This window comes from Narcine bancroftii, chromosome 10, assembly GCF_036971445.1.
Source record: "Narcine bancroftii isolate sNarBan1 chromosome 10, sNarBan1.hap1, whole genome shotgun sequence".
In the NCBI taxonomy this organism is placed as follows: Eukaryota; Metazoa; Chordata; class Chondrichthyes; order Torpediniformes; family Narcinidae; genus Narcine; species Narcine bancroftii.
Window position 1 is genome coordinate 48,344,451 of NC_091478.1, and position 16,539 is coordinate 48,360,989.

Sequence of the window (16,539 nt, forward strand, 5' to 3'; positions counted from 1 at the left end):
GAAGCTGTGGCCTCAGGGGTGAAGAGGAAATACCCAGGGTATTCATCTATTTCTGATTTACTTTAAGACACTTCTTGAAAGATGGCAGCGATTAACATTATTTTGTGGCTTAATGGACCCATAAAATGAAGGAGGGTTTTTGCCCATACAAGACAGTTAAAGGCAGATATCACATTTTTCCAAGAAACACCTATCAAAAAGGCAGATTGGGATAGACCAATGTTTAAATGGAGGGGACAATATTATCATTCATCTTCCAAAGTTAAAATCCATTCTAATCCAACCAAATGTCCCATTTATATTCCATAATAGTATTATGCATAAACTGGGTTGCTATAATCACTCTTACTGGGAAATTACAGAATAAACTGGTTGCTTTACCAAATATCTGTGCTCCAAACAAGGATGAAACAGCACATTTTGAAAAAACTTTGTGACCTTTTACTGGGCTTATCCCAATACTCACTAATTTTAGGTTGAGATTTTAATTTTTGTTTGAACAAAATCTTGACTATTCTTCTAATGGAAAATAAAATCTCTTAAAATCAGCTTTAGCAATAGAGTCTTATCTAATATGGGAGTATCTGATCTATGGAGATTTTTGAACCCTACTAGCAGGGATTGCTCTTTATTTTTAAAAAAAACTAACCATCAACCTTATACAAGGAAAGATTATTTCTTAATTGACAATCAGTTAATTAGTTTGGTTGGAGTGTGTGAATATCAAAGTATAGTAATTTCAGATCACGCTCCAGTGTCTAAGTTTGGAATTTCCAAATACTCTGAGCATCAAATGGGGGTGGCGATTTAACACCATATTATTTAAGTTTTTTTTTACCTTTTTAAATTCATCTTTGAGATTAATTCAACTCCAAATGTTTCTAATTTAATGGTTTGGGATACTATGAAAGCCTATTTAAGTGGCCAAATTATTTCCTATACAGTTAATAAAAATAAAAAGGCCAGGGAAGAAAGATTAGACTCGATCAATCAGATAGACTTACAAAAGAGCTGAACTAAAAACAAAATTCAATCCACTTGCCATAAACCCAATATTAAGAACCAAAAGCCAATTTTATATCCATGGAAAGTAAACTGCTGGCTAATCAATTGAAAGCCATGTCGGCTAACAAGAAAATTAACAAGATGTGTCTTCCTGATGGTACAACTACTGATTCACTCTGAAATAAACAACTTTTTAAAAGATTTCTACTCTAAATTTTACTCTTCTGAATTCAATAACAAATACAATTTGATGACTTTTTTTTAGAACATTTAAATATACCGATTATATCTCAGGAAAACAAAGAACACTTGGATGCTCCAATATTACAAGAATTGTATAAGGCAATATCTTCATTTCAGCCATGTAAAACCCCAGGTCCAGATAGATATCCAGCGAAGTTTTACAAAACATTTTCCAAACAACTTGTCCCATATCCAAGCTGAATTACTCTTTTTGAGAGGGGAAACAACCTCCTACTTTTATTGAGGCAGCTATTTCTGTGATTAAAAAAAAAGACAAAGATCCAGAAAAATGTGTGTCCTACCGACTGATCTCTTTCCTTAATGTGGACATTAAAATATTATCAAAAGTTTTAGCATATCAGTTAGAGAACATCTTACCAGGAATAACTAATTTTGATCAGACAGGTTTTATTAAAAACAGATATTCATAGATTATTAAACATTATATATTCATCCTTTAATTATGAATGTATTTTATTCTTTAGACACTGAAAAAGTGTTCAACAGAGTAGAATGGAAATACTTATTTGCAACCTTAGTAAAATTTAATTTTGGACCAGGTTTTACCCATTGGATAAAACTTTTATACGCATCTCCAATGGCCTCAATTCACACCAATTCTCAACAATCCAAATTTTTAAAATTACAATGAACCACAAGACAGGGTTTTCCTCTTAGGCCATTGCTTTTCGACTTGATTCTGGAACCACCAGCTATTGCTTTGCGAGCAAATCCAAGATTTTACAGGTTTGTTGAGAGGACCTATTGAACATAGACTATCCCTAAATGCAGATGACGTCCTACCTTTTATTTCTACCCCTGATATACCAAGCATATTGTTGTGACTTTCATGTTTTAGCAGGTTATAAACTTAATCTACACAAGAGCAACAAACTACTACCACTGAAGGGCCCACCATTTCTCTAATCTAACTATCCATTCAAAATAGTGAATGTTTAGGTATTACAATAACCAAAAACTTTAAAAATCTTTTTAAATAAAATTTTGCAATCTTAGTTAATCAAACTTTACTTGACTACGATTAGCCATGTTAATTCGGATAAAATTAATATTTTAACAAAAATGTTTATATTTATTCCAATCACTACTGATATTTATTTCCAAGTCCTTTTTTTTGACACATTTGAATCAATCATTATGTTGTTTATTTCAACCTGCTATTTTAGGCACAGGTTTTCAAGAATGGAAACTTTCAAGAAAAAAGTTTTAAGGATTTTTTTATACAACAAAACTTCACATCTCTACAACAATTGATCAAATTTAATTTATCAAAGACACTTTTTGAGGTATTATCAATTTAGACATTTTGTTTGTTCCAAACTTTCAGTATTTTCAATCAATCTAGATCAAAATTTTATTGACGAACTTTTTGAATTATAATTCATAAAGGTATAATATCTGCCCTATATTATAAATTATTGAATATGAAAAGAATTTTGCTAATTGGGATTAAAACTGAATGGGACAATGATCTCAATATCTCTTATTTAGATGAATATCGTACGTCAACTTTGGGCTTAATTTACGACTCATCAAAGTGTTTCATCGAATACATTTATCCAAATATTAATTCACTCTGTAATAAATATAAAATTTACGACTTGGTCATGTCCTAAATTGCAAAAATATTGGACTGATATTTTTAGAACTTTTTCGACCATTTTTAGGATTAAGTTTGACTCATGTCTTATAATTGCAAAGTTTGGCTTTTCCAAAGACATAAAACTATCCAGTATTCAAAGACAAGTTTTAGCATTCTCCACTTCACTAGCAAGAAGAGCAATATTGTTAAAATGGAAAGAGGAGTTTCTACCCACTGGAAGAAAGTGGCCATTAGACAATATGTCCTTTATAAATTTGGAGAAAATTAAACATAATGTCATGAAAATCAAGATTTCCTTTTTTCTCTTTCTTTACTTCTTATCTTTGGCTTGGCTTCGCGGACGAAGATTTATGGAGGGGGTAAAAGTCCACGTCAGCTGCAGGCTCGTTTGTGGCTGACAAGTCCGCAGACACGGTTGCAGCGGCTGCAGGGGAAAATTGGTTGGTTGGGGTTGGATGTTGGGTTTTTCCTCCTTTGCCTTTTGTCAGTGAGGTGGGCTCTGCGGTCTTCTTCAAAGGAGGTTGCTGCCCGCCAAACTGTGAGGCGCCAAGATGCACGGTTTGAGGCAATATCACTTAATTTATATAACTATGTATAAATAGATATTGGATTGGGATTTAAGCCCAAGTGCTACTGTCACTATAATATATTTCTTTTCCAACAAAATTCAATAAAAATAACTTTATAAGAAAGATTAGTGGAGATGTCCAATAAAAAAAAATTCAAGAACTTTCAAGCAGCCCATTGGTGGGCACCCAGTCAACCACCGGCAGCAGTGTATATCATCTACAAAATACACCGATAGCTTACCCCCCCCACCTTTTAATCATCATGAAGAACAAGTGTATGGGAAAACCTGCAGTAAATGTGTCCCAAGATCCACTTGGAATTACAGTACAACTCCGATTCTCTGAAATCTTCATTTATCCAAATTTTAAATTTTTTTGGATGAATGAGGATATTGGAAACAAGTCAGAAATCTTCATTTATCGGAGGCGAACTGACCTCACATGTTGAAAAAATTCACTTGACATGAAATTAGAACAACGATCGTCCTCATTTCAGGCAACTCCCTCCCCTCTCTTTCTTCTTTACCTTCCCCTATTGACTTTTCTCTCCAACTTTCCCTCTCAAATGGCATGCTACTGTCTCCCAGCTGCAAGTGGTCAGAAGAATCCTTTGTCCCAGCGGCATCAAGGAGAGCGGCTTCCTGGGCAGGAGCGGGACCTTATGCTCAGTGGTGTTCCCTCCCCTCCTATCCCCTTTGCTCCCTCCTCACACTGGAAATCCCGACACCGACACTGAACCCTCCCCTCAGCCATCTACCATACATCTACACCAGACTCCCCTAGGTCTAGAGGAGGATTCAGAGTTGGGGTCGGGTTTAGCACATTTTGAAAGAAATGCTTCAACACACTTCAGTGGCTTTACCCCTTATCCTTCGACGGGAGGCAAGGGCGCACGACGGGAGGCAGGGGCGCACGACGGGAGGCAGGGGCGCACGACGGGAGGCAGGGGCGCACGACGGGAGGCAGGGGCGCACGACGGGAGGCAGGGGCGCACGACGGGAGGCAGGGGCGCACGACGGGAGGCAGGGGCGCACGACGGGAGGCAGGGGCGCACGACGGGAGGCAGGGGCGCACGACGGGAGGCAGGGGCGCACGACGGGAGGCAGGGGCGCACGACGGGAGGCAGGGGCGCACGACGGGAGGCAGGGGCGCACGACGGGAGGCAGGGGCGCACGACGGGAGGCAGGGGCGCACGACGGGAGGCAGGGGCGCACGACGGGAGGCAGGGGCGCACGACGGGAGGCAGGGGCGCACGACGGGAGGCAGGGGCGCACGACGGGAGGCAGGGGCGCACGACGGGAGGCAGGGGCGCACGACGGGAGGCAGGGGCGCACGACGGGAGGCAGGGGCGCACGACGGGAGGCAGGGGCGCACGACGGGAGGCAGGGGCGCACGACGGGAGGCAGGGGCGCACGACGGGAGGCAGGGGCGCACGACGGGAGGCAGGGGCGCACGACGGGAGGCAGGGGCGCACGACGGGAGGCAGGGGCGCACGACGGGAGGCAGGGGCGCACGACGGGAGGCAGGGGCGCACGACGGGAGGCAGGGGCGCACGACGGGGCTAGCTATCTTCTGCAGCCTCTGCATTCTTCGGCACTTGAATTCTGATGCCTGGTCCATGATATTTAGAAATTTGATCTGCTCTGCTATTCCTCAATGACCATGACCAACATTTACCCCAACTTCACCTTTCCCAAAACCCCCTTAATGTGTTTGAAAAATAAATTTGCCTTTAAAAAGACTCTTCAAATGAGTATCCACAAGTACATATGCCAAGCCACATTTCCATGATCAGAAGGGATACAAAAATGCAAGATGATCATAATTTCACTGAATCAATGAGAACGAGTTATGGATAAAAGGCTGGATACACTTACCATTAAATTTATCTGCCTCAGGATCTTTAACATCAATTGCAATAATCTTCCAGTCAGTTTCGCCTTCATCAATCATAGCCAGAGTTCCCAGAACTTTTACCTGGATTATATCACCTCTTGTACACACCTGAAGCCCAATAAAATTAATGAAATCATTCTATCCAGAAACTTGTCATTTCATGGTCAAGGAATATCTTTAAAAGAAAAATTTAGCTCTTGTTTGGCAAGAAGTTTGGAGGTAGAGTATTCATTATTAACGTGGGACAGTGGAACAGTTAATGAATGCTCAGATGTAAGAGGGGCCACAGGGCAGCATGGATAGAGGTAGGGGAGACCAGTTGGGAAAGAGCACTTCATGGAGACAGATAAACAAGGGTGAGGGTGATGCACTGAAGGTGGGAGAGGTGAAATCATATGCAGGTGATGAAGGAAAAGCATTGAGAGCAGCAGGTGAATAATGAATGCTTTGCACAACAATGGGGGGATGGGAAGAATGTAGAGAGGGTTAGATGATGGGGAAGGGGATTGCATGAGTGATAACATAACAATTACAGCACGGAAACAGGCCATTAGGCCCTTCTAGTCCGCACCGAACCAAACACCCCTTTCTAGTCCCACCTCCCTGCACAATGCCCATAACCCTCCATCTTCTTCTCATCCATATACCTGTCCAACCTTTTCTTAAATAATACAATTGACTCCGCCGCCACTATTTCTCCCGGAAGATCATTCCACACGGCTACCACTCTCTGAGTAAAGAAGTTCCCCCTCATGTTATCTCTAAACCTCTGCCCCTTAATTCTTAACTCATGTCCTCTTGTTTTAATCTTTCCTCCTCTTAATGGAAATAGTCTATCCACATCCACTCTGTCTATCCCTTTCATAATCTTAAATACTTCTATCAAATCCCCTCTCAACCTTCTACGCTCCAAAGAATAAAGACCTAATCTGTCCAATCTCTCCCTATACTCTAGATGCTTAAACCCAGGTAACATTCTGGTAAACCTTCTCTGCACTCTCTCCACTCTGTTTATATGACTGACAGGGTGGGAGAATGGGATGCAGCCAGTTGACAATTGGTACCAAAAACGTCTTGTACAAAAAGGGCAGGCAGAACAATTTGTGGGTTATCACCAGTGGGATTTGGAGTGTAGTACATGTGAACTGTGATGGTTCATTGCACGTGGATGAATGATGCTCTTTACAAACTATGATCTTGCAGAAACTGTTGGCAGTTTCATCTCTATTCTGGAAACACAAATATTGCAAATGATCACCATTTTCCATAATTTTGTGCCTCTCATTCACAATGAAATTTCATTATTTCCAGGATATCATTCCCCAATTTAGTGTGAATGATAAGGGATAGGTAAGTATGGAGTAGAGAACAGTTTGATGACATTCATCATCTGGGCAGTACGGTTAGTGCAACACTATTACAGCACCAGCAATCTGAGTTTGAATTCAATGTTGTCTGTATGTTCTCCATGTTTGTGTGGGTTTCCTCAGGGTGCTGTTGTTTCCTCCCACATTCCAAAGACAAAGGGTTATTAACATGTAGGTTAATCGGCTACATTTGTGTAGCGCATTTTCGCAGGCCGGGCTGCATCTCCAAACTAAACCTCGATCAAATGATGGAACATGGGATAAATTGATCTGTGGTTGATTCAAATCAATGTCTTCGTAAAATGATTCAGAAAAGATTTGTAGCAAACCTGTTTTTAATAAAAATGCATTGTAAGCAGTTTTGGTCTCCTCATTTAAATAAAGATGTGCTGATGTTGGCAAGGTTTCAGAAGAGGTTCACTAGGAAGATTCAGGGAATGAAAGGATTACCGTAGGAGCATTTGACAGCTCTTGGCCTGTACTCATTGGAATTTAGGAGAGGGGAGAACTTATTGAAACATTTGAAATGTTGAAAGACATGACAGAGAAGATGTAAAATGGTTATTTCCCATGGTGGGAGAGTCTAGAACCTGTGGGCACTATTTAAGGATTGAATAGCATCCACTTAGAACTGAGATGCCAGAGGGTGGTAAATCTGTGGAATTTGTTTCCACAGGCAGTTGTGGAGGCCAAGTCATTGGGTGTATTTAAGGCAGAGACTGATAGGCTCTTGATTAGCCAGGGCATCAGAGGTTATGGGGAGAAGGCTGGGCAGTGGTGCTGAGTGGGAAAATGATTAAATAGCAGGACAGACTCGATGGGCTGAACAGTCTATTTCTGCTCCTATGTCTTATGATCTGTAATTATTTTTCTTATCACAAGGTATTTGGGTTTTCCAAAAACTTCAGTATCCTTGCAGGGATGTGGAAAAGAGACAACTCATGGTATGAATGGTGAGATAAGCTGCAACCCTTCACCCTGGCTAGGGGTAACAGTTGGACCTGAAACAATGAACGGGAAGAAGAGGAAAAACTAAACAGTTAGCAACTTCACACATATTCATCAGAAGGCGATTCTTAAATATAAGCACACAGTTGACTTACTTTGGTTCCAATTTCACAGACATCAATAGGATCATTGTCTCCAGCACATCCAGTTAATTCATCAGTGTGATTGGGGTCTTCCCAAGTCTGGGGAACGAAAACCAACGTGAGTTACAGGTAAAGGACTTTGGCTTAACTGTTCAGTCTATGGTATCCGAAGCTCAGCTATTCGCTCTGACCACAAGTTTATTATCACCCAACTATGTGTTTACAATCCGACAAAACAGTTTTTCTCTGAACCACAGTGCACTTGTGTACACACAGTACAAGATAATCACATATGTACATAGATATAATGGTGTTTGTCAATCATAGAAAGATGAACAGAATGAGAGATTGCACCTTTGTTTGGAGCTGGAGTGGCTGCTAAAACCATATGCTTTTTTTTTTCCCAGACTACTTATCCATCCTGTCCAGTGCTTAGTTTAGCCAATCTGTTCCCTCTTCTCCCTTCCCCTTGTTCCTCCTAACAGATTCCCCCAGCCCAGAGCTCTCTCTAATCAAATAGACAAATGAGCCCTTCTATCCATAACCATGTACAGTATGGTCCATCTATTTCTGTTGCAACTCTCAGTTCATTGCCTTCCCCTATGGTGTGCTCTCGATGAAGCTTATTTGCAAAGGGAAGAGGAAGCAGAATGAATAGACAAGCAAATGGGAAGAAAGCTAATTTGGATTAAAAAGAAAAATAAAATTCTCTTTCATAAAGGTCGCAACATAGGTAAATGATGAGTACAGGGTGTCATGACAATTTGTACAAGACACTGCAGAGACCACACTTCAGAACATTGTACAAAGTTCTGATCACCCAGCAATAGGAAAGCTATCTTTAAAGTGTTAAAGAATGCAGAAAAGGTTCAAGAAAATGTTATCAGGGACAAGCGGGCTTAAACCACAAGGAATGATTGGACAGGATAGAAGTACTCTCCCTGGAGTAAAGGAGGCTGAAGAGAGATATTATATACAAAATTATGGGGGCACAGGTAAGGTAAATAGCTGGAGTTTTTTCCCCCAGTATAGTGGAGGCTAAAACGAGACAGCATAAATTTAAGGTGAGTGGGGAAAGATTTAAAAAGGGTCCTTTTTCAAACAAAGTGTGATGGGTAAATGGAACAAGCTGCCAAAGCAAGAGGTGGAGGCAGGTGTAATTGTAACGTTTGAAAGACATTTAGACAGGCACACAACTCGGAAAGGTTCAGAGAGAAGTTTTCTGAATGCAGGCACATGGTGTTAGCTTGGGTAGACAACTTAGTTGGCATGGGCAGGTTGAGCCAAAGGGCCAGTTTCTATGCTGTAGAACTTAATGACTCAAAGCTATGCAAACTGCAAAATATTATTAAACCCAACACTGCACTGCAGTTCAAAGGTGAGAAAGCAGGCTTGAGAACAGAAAAGATTTGTCCAAGAATTGGACTTAAAGCAAGATTAAAAGAAAAGGGGGTCTGGAGCAAATGGCAGTGCATGGCCTTTTTGTGAGGTGGAACAACTGATCATGAATCAACAAAGGTGAGGGATATGCAAGAGGCCAGTAGAGGGGAAAGATGAAAATACAGCTTTGTCAAACGACCTAATTTAAGTAGGTCCCTATAAAAATAATAGAGAAGAATGATAGGAGTTTGAATTTGCATAGTAGCCTTTAGGATCAACTCAAATTTATGGTGGATAAAAGCTGGGTTGCTGACCAACAAAGTCTAGAGCAGCCATTGCAAACCTTCTTTCGGCTGTGGCCCCTGAGGACTCTGCTCAGTTTATAGGCCCCTTCCCTGTGAAGCAGTGAAGTTAAGTGTTTTTTTTTCTGTACTTCTCTCCTACCTCTATATACCTTATTAAGGATTTCAGTCCATGACGCCCCCCTCCTTAAATCTGCTGTGACCTTCAGGGTGGTGGAAGGGGCTGAATGGCCCCCATTGAGAATGGTTAGTCTAGGGGTAACAATGCCACAGGATAGAGTTTCAACAGTAGGCTGGAGCCAAACAAAGATTTGGACAGTGTGCAGAGGCAGAGGGAGATGTAGGTGGTTTTGCTGATGGTGAAGATACAGGTTGAAATCAACTTGTAGGGCATGAAAGGGATTGTTGGATGAGGTCTGAAGTTTGAGGGAAAAGGTGAACAATTGCCGTCATTGCCCAACTACTTAGTTGAAAAAAAAATGTAGCTCTTTCAATATATAATATAGAAATATGCAGATTGGATGCAACCAAAGAACCTATAAAGCTTTGTTCCTGCATGCAGGGTCTGTTGTCAAAGGGGAAGGCTTGTTGGTTGGAGGCACATCATATATAATAAGCATCTCCAAAGGAGAAAGAAAACAATTTTGTATAATAAATCTATAATTGGAAAAATAACCAAGGAAATAAATTTCAAGCAGTGGTAGGCTGATCACCAATAAACCAGACCGTAACAAGGACACAGTCATGTCAATATTTACAATGGAATAAACTTCAAGTTCAAAGTTCACATTTATTGTCAGAATACACATAACCAGTTCAGCTTTGTGAAGTAACCACTCTAAAATGTTTCACTCTTACAATAATCAAGCATCTTCTGCCAGAGCTGCTCCTGGAGACCAAATCAACTCAAACCAGAGTAGGTAGTTTGCAATAGCACAATACCCATCTTAAAATGAATTGTGAACTCATTAAAATCAAGTAAAATGTAGCAATTTGCATTGAGAACTTTCAGACTTACCTGGGGAAGAGCCCCGTAGTTCCAAATGTATCCCTTATAAGGGAAAATATTCGCCACATATCGCAAGTTCCCCTTTTTAACATCTTGCTTGATTGGATTCAACGGTTCTTTTGTTGCGATCTATAAACAAAAACTCTGAAGTTTATTTGCATTTTGCAGCAAGAACTGCATCCAACACTTTGACACACAAAGTAAAATGGAGACATGGAGTGAAATGGGCTAAATACAGCCAAGGGGAAGGTGGTGAACTCCCAGAAGAGGAACAGAGCAGAAGAATGTATTGGAGCAACTGAAAGCGAGGAGGATTGTTGGATTTTAGCTATGAAGATGAAAAGAAAGAGTGGAGGAAAAATGGAAAGGCAATCCAAGAAGGTGGGTGCTTGAGCCAGTGCTAGAGAAGTGAACAGCAAATTATGTGGTGGTTGGAGAGGAGCTTTGAGAAAGGAAGATAATGTAACAAAATGAGTCACTAGGGTTCTGCAGCCACGGAATTTAATCGATATAATCACTGGAGTCCATTTGCTGTAATATTTGATCAACAGCTGATCATCAAACATGCTCCACAACTGAATTCTCAACAAAAGTTACATCATGTTCCTTGTGCATTCATCCCTCCCCACCAATTGCACCACACCTTCCCCCACCATGGCCGCAGGAAGTGGCGCATGCACCCACACCTTCTCCCTCATCACCATTCGGGCTCCAAACAGGCTTTTCAAATGAAGCAATACTTCACTGGATGCAGACTGGGAGATCGCTTTTCTGAGCACCTTCACTCCGTCTGCATCAGTGACTGGGATCTTCCAGTGGCCAACCACTTCATTCCGTGCCCCACTCCCATACTGACACATCTGCCCTTGGCTTCATGTACTATCCCACCAAGACTACCCTTAAAATGGATGAACAACACTTGATTTTCTGTCTGGGCATTCTCATGGCATTGACATAGACTTCTCTGGCTACTTGCTAACCTATTCACTGTTTCCCACCCCCGCCCCCCCTTGCCTTTCCCTTCTTTCCTACAGCTCTCCATTCAAAGCCATCCTCCCTCCTTTATCCACAACTATATCCTGCCTCTCCCCACCGCCATTTTGTTCAGGCACCTGCTGACACTTTTTCATACCTTGATGAGGGGCTCAAGCCCAAAATATTAATTCTGTATCTTTATCTTTGCTACATAAAGGACACTGCTTGACCTGCTGAGTTTTTACTTTCCACACCATGTTGATGTGAAAGCTGTAATAGCCATGATTTCACCTCCCCCAGACTCCACACCTTTAATTTTCAATGGAATCAATGATCAGAATCAAAACTTTTACCTTTGATAAAATTTAGATCTTCCACTTCATACTTTTCTTTCCTCCTACTGTGGTTCTGTGCTGATCATCACAAATCCTTGGCACACAATCACAGAATGCGGGCTTAACTGCATTCTGGATGGTGCTGCAGACTCTGTCTGTGCCCTTGGAATTTTTTCTCCTTCAATTATGCAAAATCACCTTCTGCTAATTTTTTGAGCTATTCTATGTTTTTTTCCTATTTACTCTTTGGTGAAAAGAAATAATATGTAATTGAGCTGACCAGGCAGCAGTAGAAAGATGATCAGATGTTCCCTGTTTAATGGAGACTGAAGTTGCTGGAATACACAAATACAAGCTGTGGCAGGAACTCAGCAGGTGACACAGCATCCAAGGAGGAAAATCAAAGCCTGCTTAAGGCCACAACTCATTCAATAGAATTGCAGTTCTTGAAATATATTTGCTCGTTACAAACTTAAAAGGCAGTGGAGAATCATTTCAACACTCCATTTAATCAAAAGATTTATAATTTATTTAAATTTTTTTAATGCAAAACATTTTTTTTAATGAGTTTTATCCAATTGAGTGCATAATCGCTTTAAAAATCAGAAAATTATTACTTTTTGGACAGAACATTTACACGTACACCCAATAGTTATATATTAACCAAGAAAGTTCATCTTGGTTAATAATGTCCAATGAGGAAATTCATACCATTTTTCATTCAATATAATCCCATTTTGGATCCCTTCATGCTTAATGGTGGCTTTTCAATTGCTTCTGTCCATCAATGGATTATACTCACAATGTTGAAGGATTTTGGTGAGATGGCTACAAAGTGTTTCATTGATACACATGGAAGGATGATAAACACAAAGATGATAGATAGTTCCTGGATAATATGCAGGCTGCAGGCTAAAACTCATGAAATGTGACACCAGTCCTTTATTATCATGTAAAATGTACATCCTATCCACATTACGTACATTAGAGCCCAGCTGGTTTCTGGTTTTTAGGGTCTAAAATGAACCACATACAAGAGTAAAAATTGTAATAATCATAGCTATTTGAAAACATTGAATTAGCTGTGATAGGAAATAATGTGGAATAACATCCTAATAATTTCAATAGAATGAGACTGTATTTTGCGTGACTTTAACTACCATGAATCAACACAATAGCCAGCTACACAAAACTAATATAGTAATTGTTTACTATAGTAAAAACCATAACATAGCAGCTTCTTCACATTGGACTTTTTTGATGCAAAATAACTATGATAAACAAATGAAGTGCTTTACTCCAAGAAATGAAAGTCCTTTTATGCCATTCTCTTGATTTCCCCCCCTCCCCCCCAAACCCCCACCACCTCTTGCTGTGCAGTGACATTCTGAACAGTCTACAATTTCCATGTTTGAAATCCTTGTAGTTTGGAATAAGATTAGAATAATGAAACTCCACCTCCATGCCACCAGAATCCAAGCCTAAGCCACAATATCCATTCCTTCTCACCTACTGCTACTCAGCAATCCCGAAGAGCCTGGATCACTGGTAATGGAGCCACCCATCAATTGCAGGGGATCAGCTTCATTGACAAGCTGCTGTCAGTTGGAAGGTTACTGGCTTGGTCTTGGTGAGTGACTCTATAATGCAGCTTCCAATGGGAGCTGCTGGCCAGTCCAAAATCTCTTCTCCAGTTTTTCCCAATGCTAAAGCTTACCGACTCGCAATCCTCTTAAATCTTCTTTGAATCACCCACATCCTCCTTGTAATAAGTTATTTAAAGTCTAAATTAAGAGCATTCAGATGTAATCCAGCAATCCTGAGTGGCAAGTGACTAAATTAACTTGGGTCACAAAGCTAAGTGGGATAAAAATGACCAAGACAACGAACTTTCTCTACATTGACCAGAGAGTGGTGCCAGTCAACTTCAATCATCAGAGCCTGGTCAACACCCCAGAGCATCCCTAACCATCAACCAAATGAATATAACAAGAGTACAGTATGAAAGGGAAGAAACTACAAGGGGCCACAATCATGCGCAATTCACAGTGCTTCTGCAAATGGTTCTCACGAAACATACTTTCTTAAAATTACTTCAGAGAATTTTTACAAATAACTTGAATTGGAAGTCACCAGTTACTTAAAAGTGAAAATTTTGTATGAAATGGACATTACCTCCATCTTTGCATTTGTCCAGCGAGGAACCTCCACGACCATGTTAAACACATTCTGCAGATCAAGCATAGTTCAAGGTTAGTGAATGCAATTTATCAGATTCTCATCATATTGCCTGGCAGCACATTGACACACACCCAAAGAGGTATGAAAGGTTCAGAGTAGTTGCAGCAACAAGTGACTGTTAGCATTTATTTGAGATTATGCAGACAAAAGAACCGTGCTTCAACCTATCAAGGGTCAGAGAAGCACCTTTAGCTGAGAAGCAACACCAATGTGAAAATACAGGAACAAAACCCTTCCCTCCAATCCCAGAGCTAGACCATTAAAAACATCTGCCAATTTGAGTTTATACAGTTCAATTTAGCAATCCCTCCATCCAAGTTGGAAGTAAAAAATTGATGACAGGAACAACACTGGAGCACTGCCAGTTTGATTCTGGCCTCCAGTCCTGTCTGGAGAGTTTACTAATTTTCCCAGTGACCGCATAAGTCACCTCCATGTACTCAAGCTTCACCTTGCACCCCAAAGGAACACTTTGGCTAAATTCCTAATGAACATGGCTGGTGGGAAAAATCAGGGATTGCTTATAAGCATGCGAGAGAGAATCTACTGTAGTAAAATAAGCAATGAATGCCAGATGATCTGTAATCTAGCACAAGCTGAACAGTATAGCACGTCAGAAGGAAATCTCTGAAAGCAGAAACAGATCAACAGACAGCATTTGATCGCTTGAGATACCTCTACAGTACTTTCACATCTTGTCCTAATCAGAGCATTTTCAATATAATTGAAAGACAATATAATTGAAGACAAGCAAAATCAAGGGGACAAGTCAGGAAGAGGAATGGAGCCACACCTGGAGATCTGATAACAATTATATTGAAACCAATCACTACTCAGAGTGACAGATGCCACAAGCAGTGGGTGAAAAAGTCAATGAACACAAAGAAACAAACACTGACAGGCACAGAGGAGGAAGGCCAAACAAAAACAGCAACTACCACCGAGAACAATACTGCACTTAAAAAAAAGTTTATTAATCAGCCTCTGGGTTATGCTGGAAAAACATCTTTTACCACCCACCTCCAATTGGCCTTGAGAATAGGACCCAACTCAATGAGATGGAGAAACCCCATCTACAATACAGCAGAGATACAATGCAGAGCCAGCAAAAACACAGATGCAGCTGTCCGGGAAAGTTACGCCATGGAGGGTTCACCATGAAGTGACACAGGACAGATGCTGAACAATAGATGTGGAATGAAAACCCAACAGATATTCGAGTCTCATATCCTTTTACCTGTAACTCTGAAGCCCAAAGTGGGATGTCATGGAAAGGAGACACGATCTGGCCCTGGGCATCTCCTTTTACAAACAAAAGTCAGATAAATGAAACAAAATCTCCAAAACCACTATCACACATTAAAACCACCACTGTAAAATATATGTTCAACTACTTCCATCTTTGAAAATTGTAAATTTGACAAAACAGCCCCCCTCATACCTTGCTGATCACTTACCCTTCATTACCAACCTTCTTATTGCACATCTCTGTCCCTCAACTACTACCCCCACTTCTCCTTCCCCTTCCTCCCCTTCACCCCAACTCCCCCTCCCTTTCTCCTCCCTCCACCCCTCCTCCTTCCCTATTCCCTTTTCCCCGACCCCATTTCCCCCTCTCCTCCCTCCCACTCCATCTCCTCCATTCCTTTAACCCCTACCTCCACTCCATTCCTTTAACCCCTACCTCGCCTCAGCCCTCAACTCTTCCGCTCCCCCTCCTTCCCATTCCCTCAGTCTACGTCACCCAACCCTTTGTGTCTGCAATTTCCTTTGCCCTCTCGCCAGCCCCTTCTCACACCCCTTCCCACTCCCAGCCTGTAATCTCACCTCCATCCCCCACTGCCATAGCAAGCCCTTCGCAAACTCCTCCATCCCACAGCCCAGCACTCTCACCCCCATCTCCATTCCCACCCTTACTCCCATGATGCGAACTCACGGAGGAAGAGCCTGTACGAGCTGCTGTTCTCCCGGCCCCGCTGCTCCACACGATACATGCTGCCGGCTCCGACTCCGACCCCGTCCACGCGCGGTTTCCGTATCTGCATTTCCGGCCGACGTCACCTGGGGCGTCCAGCCGGGCGGCGTCTCCACGTCACCCCATCTCTATAAATCTCCACATCATCCCCGTCTCTATAAATCCCGCGTCATCTCCATAAACCCCGCTGTCATTCCCATCTCTATAAACCCACAACATCGCTGTCTCTATAAACACCCTGTCATCCCCATCTCTATAAACCCCCCGTCATTGCCGTCTTTATAAAATAAACCCCCCACGTCATCCCTGACTTTATAAATCCCCGTCATTCCCATCTCTATAAACCCTGTGTCATCTCCGTCTCTATAAACCCCCCCTGTCATCCCCATCACTATAAACCTCCGTTATCCCCATCTCTATAATGTCCCCATCATCCCCGTCTCTATAAATCCCCTGTCATTCCCATCTCTATAAACCCCCCTGCCATCCCCATCTCTATAGACCCCGCTGCCATCCCCATCTCTATA

General features: G+C 41.6%; 1 protein-coding gene across 3 annotated transcripts in view; it reads right to left on the reverse strand.

Annotated features, from left to right (window-relative positions):
* The window catches only part of LOC138744542 (inorganic pyrophosphatase-like), a 56,161-nt gene extending 40,079 nt beyond the window's left edge, over positions 1 to 16,082 (reverse strand). For all 3 annotated transcript variants that reach the window (XM_069900877.1, XM_069900880.1, XM_069900878.1), the window contains exons 1-6: positions 15,974 to 16,082; positions 15,275 to 15,339; positions 13,972 to 14,025; positions 10,496 to 10,615; positions 7,808 to 7,894; positions 5,319 to 5,445 (exon numbers count right to left, since the gene is read on the reverse strand). In XM_069900877.1, coding sequence (XP_069756978.1) covers positions 5,319 to 5,445; positions 7,808 to 7,894; positions 10,496 to 10,615; positions 13,972 to 14,025; positions 15,275 to 15,339; positions 15,974 to 16,082 — 562 coding nt within the window. The remainder of the gene's footprint in view (positions 1 to 5,318; positions 5,446 to 7,807; positions 7,895 to 10,495; positions 10,616 to 13,971; positions 14,026 to 15,274; positions 15,340 to 15,973) is intronic.
* Between the last annotated feature and the right edge of the window lie 457 nt (positions 16,083 to 16,539).